General features: G+C 48.3%; 1 protein-coding gene across 2 annotated transcripts in view; it reads right to left on the bottom strand.

Moving 5' to 3' along the window:
- ATRN (attractin) overlaps positions 1-8,112 on the bottom strand; it is a 155,089-nt gene extending 146,977 nt beyond the window's left edge. The window contains exon 1 of one of the 2 annotated variants that reach the window (XM_052780839.1): positions 7,698-8,112. In XM_052780839.1, the coding sequence (XP_052636799.1) occupies positions 7,698-8,095 (398 nt within the window). In that variant the 5' untranslated portion in view covers positions 8,096-8,112. The remainder of the gene's footprint in view (positions 1-7,697) is intronic. The other variant, XM_052780838.1, reaches the window with a different exon arrangement.
- Between the last annotated feature and the right edge of the window lie 11,429 nt (positions 8,113-19,541).

The following is a 19,541-nucleotide window of genomic DNA, read 5'->3' as shown; positions in this document are numbered from 1 at the left end:
GCTAAGTGGCACTAGCTAATGGTAAAAGACATTACAGGTAATTTTCACCCAAAACAGGACACGTAACACTCTGTAACCACACGAAGCAACAACCCCTATTTGAGTTTTTGCGGCATGCAGTAAGTACGCCCAATATAAGTGCTGTGTACAACAATGCTGTTTCTTCTGCAGCTACAAGCTCTGCAGGCATGGCAGGGAAAAAAAGGTAGTTTACACGTTGGAAAACCCTTGGTTCAAATGCCCAGACCACCTCTGCTAGCATGATCTCCCTTAAACCAGCTTAAGTGCGCTTCTGCATTTTCAGAGAACTGAAAATTCTGTATCTGATTATACTGCAAGAAACCTGTTTTACCAAATTTAGCCACAACCAGCACCAGGAACCTTAACTAGATCCTGGGGTATCCTAGAAGTATTTCATACAACCTGATTTAGAGATTAGCTGCCCTTCTATAGCAGGAATATTGCTCAGCCAATCAGTAAAACATTTAAACTCTTCTTCATCATGCAAGATGCACTGAGGCTATTATCAGCCCAAAACACTGACTCAGTTTTCTTTAAAACATTATTCTAAATATCCCCCACTATTCTGATGTACCAAATTTAGCTTATCAGATTTTCACATGAAGACTGTTCTGTGTGCAATTAAGGTCTCTTACCAACCCTAACGACTCCACGACTCCACAATCAGGACAGAGCCCTTCCATTTTGAGAAAGAATCCCAAGGATTTCAGGTTCTACAAGCCAAAACCGTGCCCTGAATTGTATGCACACAGCACATCCACCAAAACCTTCGCAGCAACCTGCGCCTCTATGAAATAAATATTTATTTTAAGCAAAGGGAGGGAAGGGCATTAGTGACAGTCTCAAGTAGACTCCAAAGGAACTCCATGTGGATCAGCCACAAACAACGCAAGGGAACAAAACCAGGAAACAAAAAGCAAACATCATTACTGTTCAGTGTTTCAGTGACTAAATGAGTATTTGATTCAAAGCCATGCACAAAAGCAAATTATCATCTCTGTTCTGTGCTGTAAAATTGATTATCAAATTTTCCAGCCCTGCTTTCAAGAGACTGCAGTGGTTACACAGGCAGATGTTAGCACATGGCTATACAAGAACAAAGTACCATAGCAAAATTGTTGAGGTCCTTCTTAGGGTGAATTCCAGTTTGTAGCAGCCCACTCCTCCACCAAAACCACTTTACCTACAAAATCCCATAATTCTCAATCCATCTTCTGCATTTTTTACTACATCTTTTCACTATGCTTTAGAAGATGCAACTTAAGAGCTCCTAAAGAACTAATTGCTGAGAACATTTTGAGTGCAGGCAAAAAAGCAAAGCTCTACCAGATCAAAAAGCTAATTGCAAGCGCTGTGCTTGGAACTTTAAATTGGAAAAAAATTCTTCAAGGAAACCGGCTGTTTAAGCAGAGAGCACCCAAGGGTATCATAAATTAATGCAATAATACAACAGTTTGGTCAGCAGCAGCATTATCTCAATATAGAGAGGATTTTCAGCATGGATCTTCATAGACACTTACATTAGGCACAGTAAGCTCATGGTTTTAAATCTGATTGCTCACGAAAGCTTCAGAGGAACAAGCCAGGAAAGTGAAATCCGTCACATGCATTCCAAATGTTATTTAACTTTATCAGGACACACGATAAAAGCATTGCTGGTCCTAGTTCTTTTGAAAGCTTAAAAAAAAAAAAAAGAAAAAAAAAAGCTGTTTCTGTGAAAACAGAGCTTATCTCAGTCATTTGTTGATATTTCAATAGAAGCCATTTATGTTAAATGTAAATTGACTAAGATGGTAACGAACACCCGGTTGGACATGAGCTTATTTTGGATCCATAATGAAAGAAGCAAACTGAGGCTGTGAAATAACGGAAAAATCTAGAGCAGTGTCAGACAACTTCTGCTAGGCTGACTCAGGCAGCGACTCCCCAATATTCAAACAGACATAGAGAATTGAAACAGGAATGCCTTTCATGTTGACCACTGCAGAAAAGGAGGCGATTGCAATCAAGTCTGAGGCAGCGGTATGTTCCTGGAATCGGCAGGCAGAGGAACGTTATCCTCTGCCTGCACCATTCCCGGAGGTCTCAACGCTCAGACGTGCTTAGTGGGAAGACAGCAGCTACACGCTACTTACTCCTCTCTCTCTCAGGTTGAAACCATGAGCTGTTCAATAATTCCAATAACTAACGTTCCAACGGTGAAGACGTTTGAAGTGCATGAAGCAGACATGACAGGAAGGATCTAGCGTGCACTGCATTGTCTTACTGTTCTGAATTTTCAGCTATTGACTCCTTGCTATAAAGCAGACTGAAAAGTAATGATAAGAAGTAAGCTTATTGCAAACATTAACAAAACCTCACGCAAGTCAAATATTTATGCTGGCCGTTCAGTGCAAGGCAAAAAGTGTAGAACATCTCAGATATTTCAAAAATGTTGAATTATTTCCCAGATTAATTTTTGTTCTTGAGAGCCCTAGTAAAATATCAGACTGCCAAATAAAACAGCGAGAGTAACAATAAAATAGCAAGAATTCAGGTGAAATATTAGCCGTGAGTTTCTCTCTTAATTAACAGACCATTTAAACACACATAGAGATAGAAACATAGATATGCATATCTAGACAGATATACACACACACCTCCTAGCAAAATTATAAATCCAGAGTTGGAAATAATGCCTCCAAGAACTAAATAAAAGAATACAAAGGTTCTTTTTTCCCCAGCGTATTCTTTAAAATTGAGAATGCTTAAGTATTTCCTACTTGAATAGCTTATTCTTTCATTACCAGTGCACAACACTTGAGCAAGCCTTTCACACAGCAACATGGAAGAGAAAATCATTTTAAAGCACGATAATGTACTAATGAAAAGAGAGAAGCAGAATGGGGATCAGGCACAAATGCGGCACCCAAATCTAATTTGAGCACTTAAACTGATTTGATTCAAATGGCCAACATCCTTAGATACATTAAGTAGTTTCCTGACTTTCCTAAAGCTTTGAACTGCCCGAGGTAGCTTTTTAAAGACAACGGGTTTGTATACTAGCTTTTGACCAAAAGTTCCCGGTTATTTAAGAATGGGAACTGTGATAGTTCTTTGCCAGCTAGCAACTCTCTCAGGTTATGATTTACCCAAATCTTCTAGAGATAAAATTCCTCTTCACTGTAATATTCTTTGGCCAAGGACACTGTATTACCACTGACTCCTTAATAACGTTCAATCAGCAGCCCATAACTGCCTCCATTAAATTAATAAAAAGGTAGTTTAAAAGATACACTCTAATCTTTTTTTTTTTCCCCTCCAACTGTCACGTTGCATTGTTAAGCATTGCTTAGCATTTTCAATCTCCCACCTCTAAAGAAAAAAAAAAAAAAAAAGTATTACCATGAAAGGAGAACCAGTGCCTTTACACACAAAAACCAGTTTTCTGGAATCATTTGGTATTTCATTATACAGTCAAAAATATAGTCTGTTCATATTTTCAGCTACAATCATATATCAGATTGCCCATCAGTGTGCCTATATACACAATTCGCATACAATTACTGTCCCAGAAGCCAAGCGCTATCCTGAATTTGTTAGTCCACTCCTCTACCATCTCTGACGAATAAATCTATGGAAAACAGCGGTCATTTCTTAACCTATGCTTTACCTCCCTCGGCAGCCCTTGTCAGGCAGCCGGCTGAAACAATTCAATTCAAGCAGGACAAGAGGTCGTGTCACCGAGCTACGGAAAGCGCTTTGAAGAGTCCGTGGTCTCAAAGCTTGCAGCATCCTTTTGACCGTACAACACCCAACGCTGGCAAGTTGGCTCTCGAGTTTGGCGCTCCTGAGCTCCCTCTGCTCGAAAACGTTACCTCCAGCGTGCTGCTGCCGCTCTGCGACTGGGAAATTTCTCACCCTCCCCAGCAGACAGCCTGAGAGCAGTAGTCCTCTCCTGCCTGGATTAAAGCAGCTCGAAGCCACTGGCCTGCAGCAGACTCCAGCACAGAAGCCCGCTAGAGGTTTGTACAGAAATAGAAAACACAAGCGCATCAGGCACGTCCTATATTTTCTATTTCAGCTTCCTGTAAAACCAAGATCTTGGTCTTTGAAGAACTCAAGTGGCTGGTTCCACATCTTAAAAAAAGAAAGTGACTTGAAGTCCTTCATAACTCAATCTTCTACGACCTCCCCCCCACCAAGAGCGTGACGGATCTGTGCAGAGATCACTGTTTTCTCAGAAGCCATTCCCACAACCAGGAACAATCGCTAACAAAATCACATGCAGGTACATTTCTGCTACGCCTTTTTCTTTTTAAGAAGTCACAGCACACACGCTTAAAAAAAGAAAACAAAAACCACACATCCGCATTAGAACAGTAACGCGCTCCCTTTTGTGGTTTGGGTGAAACAAGAAAGAAAATGGTCCACCCCGGGTTTGTTACCTATATGTCTAACTGCAGTCTAAATAAACAGACTTTCCCAATGAAGAAGGCGGATAGAATATTAGCGGACTGCAACACGAAGCTGCGATGTTTGTTCTTCGCTGCTAACACAGGAAGGCGCGAGGCATTAGTAGATCAGTGAAGCACAAGTTGTATCATGACAACCCCAGCGCTCAACGTAAACAAAAAAGTCAAGGCCACAAATATAGTCATCATATACATCTAGATAAGGACAGGAAGATTAACATGCCAAATTTAATTACATCTCTCAGTCAGGCAGATAAGCATGTGGAATATACCACACTTACAAAATAATTTTCCCCTGCCCTTCTACTTTCCATTTGTACCTACAGCACCTAATAACACGTCAAGTCTTTTAAAGACAAGCTCTTGACAGCCATGCGCCAAAAAGAAAAAAAAAAAAACAACCAACCCTGCAGTGCCATTTCTGACGGGAGGCACGAGTAAACTCAAGGCATGTGAAAGTTGTGACTGCAAAGCTCTAAACACTGCTAAAAACACTTGTTTGCACTTTTCTCAGAGCTCAAAGTTTAAAAACATTACTGGAAACTTCAACTCACTAACAAATAAGCAAACAAACAGCTAAATAAAACACCTAGAGAGGAAGAACATGCATTATATTTTCAGTTAAAATTTTAGACTGGAACTATATGTGAAAAAGAAACATGAAGCTTTATCAAAAGAGATAAGGGCTAAAAAAAAAAAAAAAGCAGCCAATAGCAGTGGATATATACCAATTCTTTTTTCACCCAGCAGCACCAGTTTTGCCATTTAGAAAAGAAGGCTCTGGCTTTATTCAAATCTAGCCCCCTTAAAATGACCAATATCCTAAACTGCTTGAGGAAAGTAACAGGTGAGTTATTTCACAATGCCCTTCTCAACTAGAAGAAAATTCTTACCATGACAGTGGCAAAAAACATTAAAAAGGGAGCTTTCGACTTCCAGGGCTTGCCTAGCCTGGCATCGTTTCCACACAAAACCCCTTTCAAATTAGCTGTAACACACACCCATCTACAGACTGTCAAAAAATACAAACAAAAAAATAGAAACCTCAAGTCCTAAACCACACAAAGTGCTGCTCCTCCATGAGTTTGGCTTATACAGACAGCTCCCCTTCCCCCAAATCTACGGCAAGCACCGTCGAAGGGTGGTTGGTACCCTCCGTAACGAGCTCCCCAAGAATGCAATCGCTACCTAGAATAATCATTCTTTTTTTCACTTCCTTCTTTTCCAAGAATCAGCTCTGCCCAGGGAATTCACCTAACACACGCAGACACACGCGCTATCTCTCTCGCTGCCACAGCTGATAAAACCAAAGCAGATAACCATCTTACAGAAACCCCTTCCACTGAACACGTACGTATATACGGAGAAGCCACGGTGCATTTTCCAGCCTATTCCCATGAAGATTTCCAATTTCTCATCCTATGGGATAGACTTTAGACGCACAACCCAACTGAGTCTCCCATCGCCACCAGAACTGGCCTGGGCGCTCCAGGCAATGCGCTTTCCAGTACCGCACAGCCCAAAGATGACCTTCCTCCTGTGCAGACACCCTTCGTCCCTGCGCATAAGCACATGGCCTGGACAAGTGCAGAGCTGGGGGGTCTCCATCCCCCCGCCCAGAACCACCCTTCAGCCTTTTTTCTCAAAAAAAAAAAAAAAAAAAAAAAAATGACCCTGCCCCTCCAGCTGCCCAGCTCTGTCTGGCCTTGTCCCCCAGCAAACCCAGGAGCTTCCTTCGACCAGGCTGTTATTCCCACCGTCCCTTCCCAAGAGCCAGCACCACTCCCGCACGCACTCCTCCGCCCCAAAAGCTGAGCCTCCCCACGTGCCAGCTACCCCCTTTAAGACGCTGCTTCTCAACCCCACGCATACCTCTCCCGAATTCACCCTCCACCAAAACCAACACCTGCTTACGCTACCTGCCGAGATGAGCTTGCTTAAACCCCCCCAAACACCCCTACTGCCTCCACCCAGCCCTAACACCCGCTTGCCTGCCCTCCCTCTTCCACTCCAACCTGCTCCCACCCAGACCCAGTCCCCCATCTGCACGTCAGACTTTCTCCCGTGTCCGCCCCCCACCCAGGAACTTGGCCCCCCACCCACGCTGTGCTCCAGCCCAGGGAACCCGCTTCTCACTGCTCCCATCTGCCTCCGGTACCAGCCACCTCCACGCACAAAACCAGCCCCCGTTCACCCACCGTCCTTGAGGCTTCTACTTGTACAGCCCCCAAACCCACCCCTGCTGCCCCCAATACGTTCTCCTACCCCCCCCCCCCAAAGCTTTCCTTTCTCTCCAGACCTACTACGACGTAAACCCAGTTACTCGCCTTCACACCCCATCACCTCCCAGGCTCTGCCCTGCACAGTCCCTTGCACCCGCATTTACCCAGCACCCTACACACCCCCCGCTCCTACACAGCCACGGCCCCTTAAGACCCACCAGTGGCCCCCAGTTACCCCCACCCAACCCCAGCAACCCAAAGGCTGTCCCCTCAGAAGCACCTCTTCGCACCATCAACACCCCATACTCACCCACCGCTCCTTCCACACCAACCGCTGCTCCCACGGCCAACCCGGCACCCACGTCCCGTTATTCCCCAACCTCCCCCCACGCAGCCCCCCCCCAACCCCCTTACATCCCCTGTGGACCCCCCCCCCCCACCCCAGACCTGCCTTTGGGGGCTCTCAGCCCATCACACCCACGCTCCCGTCCCCTTCTGTCACCCCTCAAGCCCACCCCCCTTAAAACCCCATTCCCCCAGACCTCCCCCCCCCCACCTCTACACCCAAACCCCTGCTGTCCCCCCCCACCTGGCTCCCACCCAGACCCCCCCCCCTCCGGGATCAGCCCCTCACACCCCTCCTCACCCTCAAAATTGCCCCTACACAGTGACACCCAACCCCCCCTTTTACCCCCCCGAGACGCTCCCACCCACCCCTTACACCCCTCACCTGCCTCTACCCCTCGCACCCACGCCCCCCCCACCCCCCCCAGCTTCTCCCACCCCCCCTCCCTAATTACCCCCACATATCCCTTTGGGCACCTTGAACCAGGGCCACCAAACCCCTCTTGTCCTGTGCCCACCCCCCCCGGCCTGGCCCCTCACCCCCGCGGCCATATTGTCCCTAAACGTGCGTGTGTCCCGTCCCCCCCCCCCCCCAGCCCCGACCGGGGACACCCACAGCCCCCGTTCCCCCCCCCCCCCCCGGAGGAGGACTTACCGGAATCGCCCCCCGCAGTGCTGGCACTGGTCGCCCACCCAGCCGGGCTGGCACTCGCACTGCCCGCTGGCCGGCTGGCACCGCCCGCCGTTAGCGCACGGCTTGTCGCATTCCTTCGCCGCCACCTCCTCGGCGGCGGCAGCGGCGGCGGCGGCAGCGGCGGCGGCGGGCCCTAACCCCGGTAAAGCCGGCATTAACAACAGCAATAAAGCCAAAAGTAACCGCCGCGGCGGCGGTGGCGGTGACGATGGCGGCGGCGGCGGTGTCGGTGGTGTCGGCGGTGACGGCCTTCCACCCCGCCAACCCGCTCCCCGCCGCGCCATCTGCCGCCGACGCCGACGACTCCGTGAGGGGCGGGCGGGGGGAGGCGGCGGCAGCGGCGGGACAACGCGGACCATCCGCCGCGGCCGCCTCCCGGGAACGATGGCCGGCGAGGCGGAGGGAGGGAGGGAGGGAGGGAGAGGAGGGGCGGGCGGTTTCCGCTGCTCCCGCTACGGTGGCCGCGAAGGTGGCGGAGCGGCGGGGAGAACGGGGAGGGAGGAGGGCGGGGCGGGCCGTGACGTCACCCGCGAGCCCAGCCACTGGCGGCGGGGTTTTCCCCTCTTCCCTCCTGCCAGCGAGTTGGGGGGGGGGGGTAGAGCGGCCCCGCGGCGGGCGACTCTAGTACCCGAGGAGCATAGAGTGGGGAGGTTTTCATTACCCCCCCACGGGGCTCCACAGAGGGGGGGTTGAACCCCAACCCCCAGGGCCTGCTATCCCCCCCCCCCCCCAAATTCTGCCTCTAAATCAGCCGTGGGGAGCGGGGAGACCCCGGTGAGGGTGGCATTGAGGCACGTGGGAGGCCTCGAGGCTGAAGGGGAAGGGAAAGAAGGGGAAAAACCCAAACCAAAAAGCCGAGTTTTAGTTTAAATTCTCGCTCTTGCTTCGTTTGCTGCAGGGTCTTCCACCTGTAGCCGCGGGGGTGTCTGCAAGCGCTGCCAGCTCCTCACACCTGGGGGGGTTTTCCGTGAGGAGAGCGGTTCGCCATCCACCGGGATCTCCGCGCGGGACTGAGGCGGCGATTGCCCCCCGCCCGGGAGAGGGGCCTGCCAAATTTACGGGATGGCGAGGCTTGGTTTGCTGCAGGGATTGGGGCGGTGGGGAGTGGGAGCAGTTAAAAGCTGGAGTTGTTCACGCTCGGGTTATGCTTTGGGGTTTTCCAAGCTGACGGCCGCCATCGGCGGGTCCGGCTTAAGCACAGTCAGCGGTCTGCTGTTCACGCAAGAATTACAGCGGCGCAAAAAAACAAGCTCAAGTTCGTCATCGCTCGGTAGTAAAGGTTTCCCGTTTAAAATTGGGAAGGTGCATCTGTCTTACCATTTAATTGTGTAAGCAAGAAAACGGGGATCTGCAAAAAAGGGATACGTTCCGACCCTGGAAAACAAGCTAAGCTAATGCTCTTCAAGGACTTCTAGGCCTCAGTGCGTAACAGCGAAGGACTGAGGAAGAAGTAAAGCAGTTAAATCTCTGATCCTCTTCCGAGTTCATGGGCAAAGCAGCAGACTCTTTTCTTTACACGCTAGCAGGGATGCCATTTGCGGCAGGAAGGGTGGAGCAGAAACACAGATGCCATTCGAAATTTTCAGACCTTTCATTTTCAGCGAGCTGGTGAAGGAGTGAGAAAGTTGACAGTTGGGAGTTCTTTGGTAAATGTTGCCTTTGGTCTGTCTCCATTAATCTGCTTGTGTCTGGAGTTACTCAAGTAGTCAATTTAATACCTTGCTTCAAATGTGGAAAGATGTCAACAGCTGAGAAATTTTTTTTTTTTTTTAAATGAAAGGCAAAAAAAGATACTATTCACATTTTTCCCCATAAGAAAGGATGGCCGGGGTTTAGGTACAGCAATGCAAAGACAGACAACAGACCGGATGGAAATAGCCAACTCACTCACCATATTTAAATAGTTAATTTGTATTTAGAAATCAAAATATTAGTTACCTGTCTGAGCTGAAGGAGGTTCTTCAGTGGGAGCGTCAGTGATTTCTGAGTGAGTTACCAGGGATAATGAAGGGTGTTGAGCAGATAGGAAAGAAAACAGTCTAAAGACCAGTTTGTGTCTTCTTGTCACTCAAGCATCTGTCTAACAAAACCATCGTTCATATATTTTGCCTTTTCTGCTTGAGGCCCCAGGAAGGAGAATGAAATTTGGGTTCGGTTTAAAAATGCTGTGCTGGGAAAACCAAAAAGATGCGAGGGATGAGAAATAGGTTACGAGTACCTTCTAGGCTATACAGAGGTGGAGGCACAGAGAGGGTATTTCTATATACATATATGTTTCTGGGACATAAACGAGTGCCAGCATGCCCTGAATCTGCAGATTCAGATACCATCCACTGCCAAGGTGCTGCCAGCAAAAGCCAGTCTGACTCTCAGACTCACCCAGCTCAGGATATAGCCAGCGCATGACGCTGCTCTCTGAATTGTCCTCTCTGTGTCACTGTGGTGGGTTGACCCTGGCTGGATGCCAGGTGCCCACCAAAGCCGCTCCATGACTCCCTTCCTCAACTGGACAGGGGACAGAAAATATAATGAAAGGCTCGTGGGTCGAGATAAGGACAGGGAGAGATCACTCAGCAATTACCGTCACGGGCAAAACAGGCTTGACTTGGGGAAAATTAATTTACTATCAATCAAATCAGAGTATGGTAATGAGAAATAAAACTAAATCTTAAAACACCTTCCCCCCACCCCTCCCTTCTTCCTGGGCACAGCTTCACTCCCCATTTTCTCCACCTCCTCGCCCACAGTGGTACAGGGAATGGGGTTTACAGTCAGTTCATCACACGCTGTCTCTGCCGCTCCTTCCTCCTCAGGAGCAGGACTCCTCGCTCGTCCCCTGCTCCAGCATGGGGTCCCTCCCACGGCAGACAGTCCTCCGTGAACTGCTCCAACGTGGGTCCCTTCCCCGGGCTGCAGTCCTTCAGGCACAGACTGCTCCAGCGTGGGTCCCCCGCGGGGTCACAAGTCCTGCCAGCAAACCTGCTCCAGCGCGGGCTTCCCACGGGGTCACAGCCTCCTTCGGGCATCCCCCTGCTCCGGCGTGGGGTCCTCCCCGGGCTGCAGGTGGAGATCTGCTCCCCCGTGGACCTCCCTGGGCTGCAGGGGGACAGCCTGCCTCACCAGGGTCTTCCCCACGGGCTGCAGGGGAATCTCTGCTCCGGCGCCTGGAGCACCTCCTCCCCTCCTTCTGCACTGACCTGGGGGTCTGCAGGGCTGGTGCTCTCACATGTTCTCACTGCTCTCTCTGGCTGCTGTTTCTGTGCCCACTGCAGCTTTTTTTCTTTTCTTAAACATGTTATCACAGAGGCACTACCACTATCGCTGATGGGCTCGGCCTTGGCCGGCGGCGGGTCCATCTTGGAGCCGGCTGGCATTGGCTCTGTCGGACATGGGGGAAGTTTCTAGCAGCTTCTGACAGAAGCCACCCCTGTAGCCCCCCGCTACCAAAACCTTGCCATGCAAACCCAATACAGTCACAGAGGTGCTGCCAGCGCAAGTTGCTCCCACCAACTGAAGCCAAAGGGTTCCCACCAGTGTAAAGTTATCTGGCACCGCGTGCGTTAGTTAGATATTACCAGCTCAGGCCTGGGGTTGGCATCTGCTGTCAGATATCGCTTCCATCCTCTACTTTGTCTCTCCCCACGTCTGTTTGTATTTGCTTGCAGTTATCAGAGATAACAATACTTATATTTTCACAACACCTGCTCCCCGCTTTCTTGCCAAACATAGCTAGCTGTTGCACAAGAGATGGAAAGGAAAAACATTGGTTAACATGGTGAGAATAAACTTGGAGAAATTGTTCCCATCTTGGACTTCAGTCGAACTTCTCTGCATCGGTGTCAGACTTGAAGAACTGCTTATGTGCTCAACAATTTGTGGTTTGGTTTTTTTTTCCAGCTAGGTAGAAAAACACAAGATGCCATCTCTCTTTATATCTCTCCCCACCCTTTTTCCGATAGTAGTTCCTTAAAATTGGTAAACCAAAAGGTTTTCTACCAAATAACTAAAATGATCAGATTTGTGCAGTGGTTGATGGTTGTTTTTTATCAAGCAAACTTTAACTCTCTTAAATGAAGAGTTAAGAGAGATCATCCAGCAAATGAAAGTAGGGAGAGAGAGTTCTCACATCATGACAAGCCAATAGTCCAGCTAATAGAGCATTCATCAACTGCTAGTGACCAATCTCGAATACTTCAGAGAAGACTAACATCTGTGAATGTTGCACAATAGAAGAAATCCTTTCCTGACCTTGTTAGTGGTCACACTGTGCCCTGTTGCTGTCTGCCTGAAACATTAACTGTGGGAGATCATTATTGTTAAATTAAGTTTAAGCTGTTCAATTTTAACATGCAAAGAATGTTAAAAAATGCTGCTTTTTTTTTTTTATTATTTTTTTATTAGCAGGCAACTTTCCAACATGAAAACACGGTTTGGAAGGGGAGGAGTTAGGTTAGCCCAGAGTGCAGGCTAGGCTATTTTTATTTCGGAAAACAGAAATATTTCATAATAGACGTACTAGAATGATTAAAACACCCTTTCCCGGCAACGGGCGCAGCAGGACAATGGTGTTTTTGCAAACCACACATAGTGAGGGTATTGCATTGAGGGATGGAAAAGTCCCGGGTATCATGGCTAAAAAAAAATAATCAGAGCAGCACTTGAGTGACTCTCGCACAACTCCATGCAGCGTGTGAAATTAACAGCTAATTAACCAAGCATTTCCTTGGACGTTGATTTTAGACAGGACTCTACAATGAGCAAGTACCACCAGCACTGAATTATGTTTGGAGTGAGGAGCTACACTTGCCTATGTTCACTCTTGCTGCCAAACTTTTATGACCCTGTATGTCGTCGTTATACGTGCGATTGAATGCGTATTTACTCAGCACATACTTGCTCTGTATATAAGTCAATTTACTACCCTCTTTATATGCCCAATGACAGGATAGCCGGAGATGCTAATTAATGAATTGGCCTCTGGGGTGAAATTATGTCCTCGTTAAGAAGACTCCCATTGATATTAATAAGGTCAGAACATCATTGCTGATGGCTGAGTCATGGCTGAGCTGGATATCACGGATGTGTAAACAATGGAGCTGCCCTGGGAAGCTGGTTGCTTGGTCTGTTTATCTGCGCGACTCAAAAATGGATCAAGTCATGGTGATATCTGGGGTCAAAAATCACATGAAGCCATAACCATAATGTTGCATTGTGCATGCTTTTTTACTTCTGTTGAGACGAGCTGTTTCACAGGAGCCCTAAACTCCAGAAATAACTCCCTTCCCAAGGGCCTGGAACCAGCTATTTCCAATTAGCTCATAACCCGGCGTCGCCAGTTTTTCTGTTCCTCACCCGACCTGCTGTTTCCACCCATTGCAGCCTCTGCCCTCGTTCCCAAGTCCTCAGCATCTCCCAGCCCTGTCCCTTCTATTGAAGGTCCTTCCAGCTGCCCTGCTTGTATACAGATGACACAAGGCAGCCTGGCTCCAGCAGCGTGTCCTTGCTCCCTATCCAAAACATCCTCGTTGCTCTGCAAACAGCGGGAGAAAGGAAAAGGATATCCTGCCATCCAGCACTGAGATCATCCCTTGCACCCCACCAGAAATTCCTCATCTTCCCAGGCTGAAGAAAACAGCAAGAAAGAAATTCCTGCTATTGCAAGAAGCAGCTCACTCGTAGCTCTAAAGCCTGTCTCATTAAATGCAACTTCAGGCCAAGCAACTGAGATGACTCAAAACAAAACCCCATTTTCCCCAAAGCTCCTCTCCCCTTGGTGCTTCACCTCTGCAGCGCCGGTGAAGTCTAAGTCTGAACAGGATCGGGCCCAGACCAAAATATATTCACTTCAGATGCTCCGTCACTGTCACACTGGGGAGGTGTGTGGGCCAACCCTACACTTAGCAACTCCCACGTGATCTTCCTTCAAAACACTCTCTGCGTTGTTTGCAGGGCTTGCTTCAGGTTTTGGTTTTTTTTTTTTCCTCTCCACAATTCAGACTTCCTCCAAACAACTCTTGTTTTCTTTTGGTTTCTGTGATCGTGGCCCAGACCTCACACTGGCACAAGTCCTCCTTCTCTCAAGCAAATCAGGAGCTTTTCCACTGAAGTTCCCCAGCTGATACAGGTGTCGAACAGCAAGACTAAGCCCAGAAACCCTCTATTTTCTACCCACCCACCTGGAAATCCTGCCGTGAGCACGTTTGACAACAGGCATCCAATTATTAAGCACATTTAGGCATAAACTCAGAGTTTGCTAGAGGTCTAGTTTGACCTCTCTTTTTTTCTTCATTTAGATGTGGATGTAATGACCAAAGGTCCTTTGAAAATACACTTAATATGGAATTAAATATAGTATCTAAAGTGCTGCCGGGAACAAAGGTCTGATAGATTTGCAGGCATAGTAATGATGAATAGCTGAAAAATACCATCTGCACACTTGCTTTAGATGTTTCATTTTTTAGGGTAGGGGCAAACTAGTAATAAAACTTTATTGAACTGCAGAAATTAGGAGAGAAAATGAAGAACATTGCACCTTTCCAAAGATGTTGTGGAAATGGTGTTTAGCGAGACGGTAACAACCCCACATGGGCTGGGGTTATATCACCCGTCTCTGTGCAGAGCCCTGTAAGAGGTCTAGTGATCAAAAATGTTAGGACCTTGGTTTTGTATCTAATTCAAAAGAAACAGTATTTCATACTGTACAATTCTGTAGCACCACAAAGGCTGCTGGATCGATCCAGGTTCAGCAAAAAGCATTGCAGTGGTGGAGTTACTCGCAGTATATCTGCTCTGCTTCTGTTTTTCTTGTAGATTTTTCTATTTTTCAGGTCATGTCTTGAAAGAGCTTTATGGAAAGATTTGACCCGTGTATCTCCATCTGATTTTAGCGGGAAGATGTGCAGGCTCTGAAGACCAGCATCTGATTGCCTCAAGTTGGGTAACTATGAAAACAGAGTGACTGTTTGGGAAAATGTCAATTTGTATTGACGAGGGACTAAAGTTAGGTCCAAACCCGGAAAGTGTGGCTCCCAGCCCAGAGCCATAATCTCTGCAAAGCCACTCCTCTGAAATCCTGGCGTATTTTGAGATAACCTCCAGCTCCATAACGAAAATCAGAGTATTGTATAAAGAGTAAGGAGGAAAAAAGGAAAAAAAAGTCAAAAGAAAAGTAACTTGTGCTTCTTGGGACAGAAAAATCACTTCAGCGTGCCATCTCTGACAGATATTTTTTGAAAACTACCCTAGAATGGTAAATTTGCTGCAGAAAAAAAAAGCCTACTGCACTTTCGAACTCTGATATTTATAAAAGGAAAGGCTTTATTTGCGAGCAACTCTTCTGCGTAGCCTAATGGTCCGATTCTAGCCTGCTCTTTGGAAAGAGCGTGTTGAATACATCAGCCCTTTTTTGCAAGAACAGAGCAAAGTCCCAAGCGTAGCAAGTAACTGAAAGATCATTGACCAACAATAGCAAGTTAGATGCAGTCTGGGGAGAGCCTAGATGCTGTAAAAATAGCTCTGTCTTCCCTCCTTCCTTCCAAAATGGAGCCCAGCGAGAGGAGAACGAAAGGCATTCAGAGCCGCCGCCGAAGCCCGGTATAATGTGACCCCTCCGCACATTCAGCTGGAGGGAAGGGGGTGAAAAGAGAGGAGCTGCCGTCATTATGCGGGGTATTCTTGGGAGGAATAAAGGGAGGCGAGGCAGTCTTGTATGTCCAAAACAAAAACCCGAACAAAACAGCAAAGACAGGCTGCATATTGTTAGGGGCCGCGCCAGACGCTCCGCATTTCTCGCAGAGAAGCATCTCTGTTATGTCTGACCTCGGCGACTCTCGCCTCTGAACGTCGGAGCAGCTGGTGCCCGTGGTGGCTTGGTAGAGCGAGTGCCTCGGCAGCCCCGCCATGGGTGCCAGACTCCTACCCTGCTAGAAACACCGTCTCAAGGGCGCATCGGCAGATAGGCAAGCAGATGGTGCTGGGAGTGTTTGAGGAGGTCTCGCCTCCCGTACAGAGATCAGATTGGCGAGGAAGAGGAGGGAGGGAAGGAGATGCCATCGCTTGCATGCCTCCCCATCCTCTCCTCTTCCCCAGCGCGTTTGTAGAGGCTCTTGCAAGCGCACCGCTTCCTTGCTTTTGCCCTTTCTGGAAGGAGTCGAACGGTGCTGCCCAGCCCTCGTCGACCCTGCTACAAGGAAACGCGACTGCTGCCCTTGACGTGCAGCCTGGCTCCGGCTGACTCACGTCCCTGGGATGGAAACACCTTTCCTAATCAGCCCCCGGCACCGCCGTCCCCGTGGCGGCTTTTACCACCCGGGAACCGGAGTCACCCTGTCAGAGGGATTATGGGGAGGTCAGGCACCGCTCCAGGGATGCAGGTGCATTTCTGGCTGCTGCACGGACAGACCCTGTGTGGTACCCAACCTCTGCTGGGTGCAATTCCACCAACGGGCGGTAATTAACCGAGGGATTGAAGCATAAAGGGGGCCTACAAGAAAGCTGGAGAGGGACTTTCTACAAGGGCATGTAGCGATAGGACAAGGGGTAATGGCTTTAAACTGCAAGAGGGTAGATTTACATTAGATATTAGGAAGAAATTCTTCACTATGAGGGTGGTGAGGCACTGGACCAGGTTGCCCGGAGAGGTTGTGGCTGCCCCATCCCTGGCAGTGTTCAAGGCCAGGTTGGATGGGGCTTTGAGCAACCTGGACTAGTGGAAGGTGTCCCTGCCCATGGCAGGGGGGCTGGAACTAGGTGATCTTTAAGGTCCCTTCCAACCCAAACCATTCTGTGGTTCTATGATAAACATACCCATAGACACCAGTTAGCTTTATTTCTGTTTCGTAGCTCTGCTACCAGTTCTCCCTCTTTCTCCCTCTGGCTCACACATCAAGCTGACTCCTTCTAGCTCTTGGGAAAGACAACTGTATGTTATTCACCATCTGGGAGAAGATGCTAATCTCCATTTTCTCAGCTGCTTGAAGCCTTAACCACCTTCCCTGGCTATGACCAGTAAAGCAGCAGTGGCAGGAGACACCAGCCTTGGGCTTCAGGGCTCTTTTGGGGACCCCCTGTCCAAAATCACAGCTGGAGTGTACATCTCTCGCACACTCACTTCTCCTTGCCAGAGCTCCCCAGGGGACGGAGCAGGGCTGCCTGCAGTTGTTTAAGCACCTGCCCTTTGGCTGAGGCTAACGATCCCGCATGTTCATTAGCAGCTCTCAGGAGAGCCACTCCTGCTGAAGACCTGATGTGGCTGTACAAGAAAACATGCTGCTAAAAAGCCAGCCAGTGCAAAGTCCTTCCCGCAGCTGACTCCTCGGTATTCCTGACAAAAACAGCCCCGGGGCTCCACATCTCCGGCTCTGCCACATTCGGTCCGGTGACCTTTCTGTGCTGTGCTGGGCTGCTGGTCCACAAGCTCTCCGTTAGCTCTCACACAGGGCTGGTAGTAGCTATTAGGAGCTTGGCTTCATGCTGGAGAAAGGGGAGACCACTAAAAAAATAAAGTCTCTGAAAGCACAAATGCCCTCATCCTGACTTTTACGAGAAGAGAAACTCATGAGTCTAGCATTTGGGCTCTTCTCCATCAGTAGCACCTTTCTTCTCAAAGCTTTATTATCTTTTTTTAATACTACCCCCTTAGTGGTGATGCCCCTGAATTTTCTTGCACCTTGCTTACTCTCAGCCAGATTTACACTGGAGGCTGTTGTAGCAGAAGTGCACTGGATCTATATGTTCATGGCTGAGGAATGGAGTTAAATCATGTGTTAAATTATGTTGTCTTGGGTTTCATAGGTCCCATCCTTGAGAAGCCTTGCAAACTGCACAGCACACCAGCACAGGTGAGGCTCCGGGCTTAAGAGCATTGCCTGCCCAGCTTTGGAAGAGCCTGCCTGAAGGCAGCTCCTGTTTCACACCAGTCTAACACCATCAGCTATGGGAGAGCTTCTCCATTTTCATAGTATAAACAAAAAGAGAACTGGGGCTGCGGCATTCAGTGCTAAGTATGACATGGGCTAGGCTGCTGGCTTCCCTGGGTGAAATTATGCTGGTTTAAATCAACTTAATAATTGGCTGGGGACTGTGTTTGCAGAACAGATGTAAACCCTGTTGTTCAACCACCTCAGGCTAATTTGGTTTCAGCAAACATAGGTCCTCTGGGATCCGGAGCCTAGCACTTATACAAAGGTTATTAAACTACTTTATCCAAACTTTTACATATGGACTTGTAATTAAGAGGGTGAATGGTCCGGCTGACTTCCGTGGGAGTGGCTGGACGTGTAGTTAAACTTGTGCCTGCAGCTTAACGAGAGTGAAACTTCCCCATGGGCTTGCCCATGCCCTGGTGAAACAGCACATAAGGGACTTGGTTTCTAGATTACATCAACACGTTTTGCTTCCTCCTATCGTGACAGGCCAAACCAGTAAGGAGTTACTGATTTTAAATTGAAACCAGTTCTCCAAATGCTTCTTGCACCTCAGCGCAAAATAGTTGTGCAAAGTATAATTGGGATAATAAAGCCCGGGATAATAAAGCCCAGGATAATAACAGCATTGGAGCAGGTATTTTGCTAGAGGTTGCATGAACAGCACTAGAGAGTAGGAAATGCCTAAAAGAGGAGGATGCACAATTACATACAGAGCACACACAAAATACAGGGATGATGTCGTGCTTTAAGCCCAGCTGAACCCAGGACACACGAATTGTCTTATGGACAGAGCAAGCAGAAATGTGGAATCACGGAAAAGTTTAGGTTGGAAGAAATTTCCTGGTCCAACCCTCCCCCCTTCCTCCAAGCAGCTCAAACCACCTCGGAGCAACATTTGGGGCTTGAAAATAAATGGCTAGTCAACACCTCTGACCACTAAAGCAAGATTAATAGTTTCATGCTACTTAACTCCAGTACAGCTGCAGATACCTACGTATTATAGGGCTTAACGAAGGATTACACCAATTTTAGGAGTGAAAGAAACTGGGAAGGAAGAATTCTCGCTCCTCACCTGTTTAAATCGGTATAATTCCATCAAGAGGAGTATCACCAGGGCATGGTTTTTGGGAGGCATGGGGAGGAGGAATAAGCTGCTGGGAGCAGACCTGAAACAGCTTTTGCTCAGCTGGGTGAGTCGTCGTAAGACCCGGGGTGCGAGGGTAGAGGGGTTGCACGGGAAGGGAGAGGGAAGGCGAAAAGAAAAGGAAACGTATGGAACCGCAGGGCTCTGTTTTGTGTAGGATTTATGGAATACAGTTCATGGAGTCGGAGGCAAGGAGGGACCTTTAGATCATCGAGGCTGGCTTCCTGCATCGACGGCTATTTGGCTCCGTCCTGTTGCCCCTGCCCGAGGTGCAAATTGTACTCCCACTCCATCTGCAGCCCCAGAGGGTCTCGCATCTCTGTGCTCCCAGGTGCTGCCGCAAAAGCTCAGCTCTGTGGCACGATTCAGGGTGATTGCCACTGCAATTTGAGCCCTCTGCAGCTGTTCAAGGAAGCGTAACGTTTGGCTCAAGAAGAATATTGCTATGGAATCCCTTGGGCTTCTTGGGAGGAAACAGTGTCTCATTATAATCCAAAAAGGTCTAGGGGGCTGGGTTTGGTTTTATTTTTTTCTCAACTTTAAATTAATAGTGCTAATATGTACAATGTGCTGTGATTTATAAAAGAAATATAAAAAGGCTTTTCGGCTTTTCTGCCACTGCTTTGAGCTTTCCTCGGCATCATTATCGTGTGAGTGTCCAGTCTGAGCAAAGGCAGCAGAGGAGGAAAGGTGGGGGGCAGAGGAATGGGAAAAAAACAACCCCCGTTCAGCACA

The sequence above is a fragment of the Harpia harpyja genome, chromosome 2 (assembly GCF_026419915.1).
Source record: "Harpia harpyja isolate bHarHar1 chromosome 2, bHarHar1 primary haplotype, whole genome shotgun sequence".
In the NCBI taxonomy this organism is placed as follows: domain Eukaryota; kingdom Metazoa; phylum Chordata; class Aves; order Accipitriformes; family Accipitridae; genus Harpia; species Harpia harpyja.
Note: the sequence above shows the minus strand (reverse complement) of the source record. Positions and strands in the feature narration are given on the sequence as shown.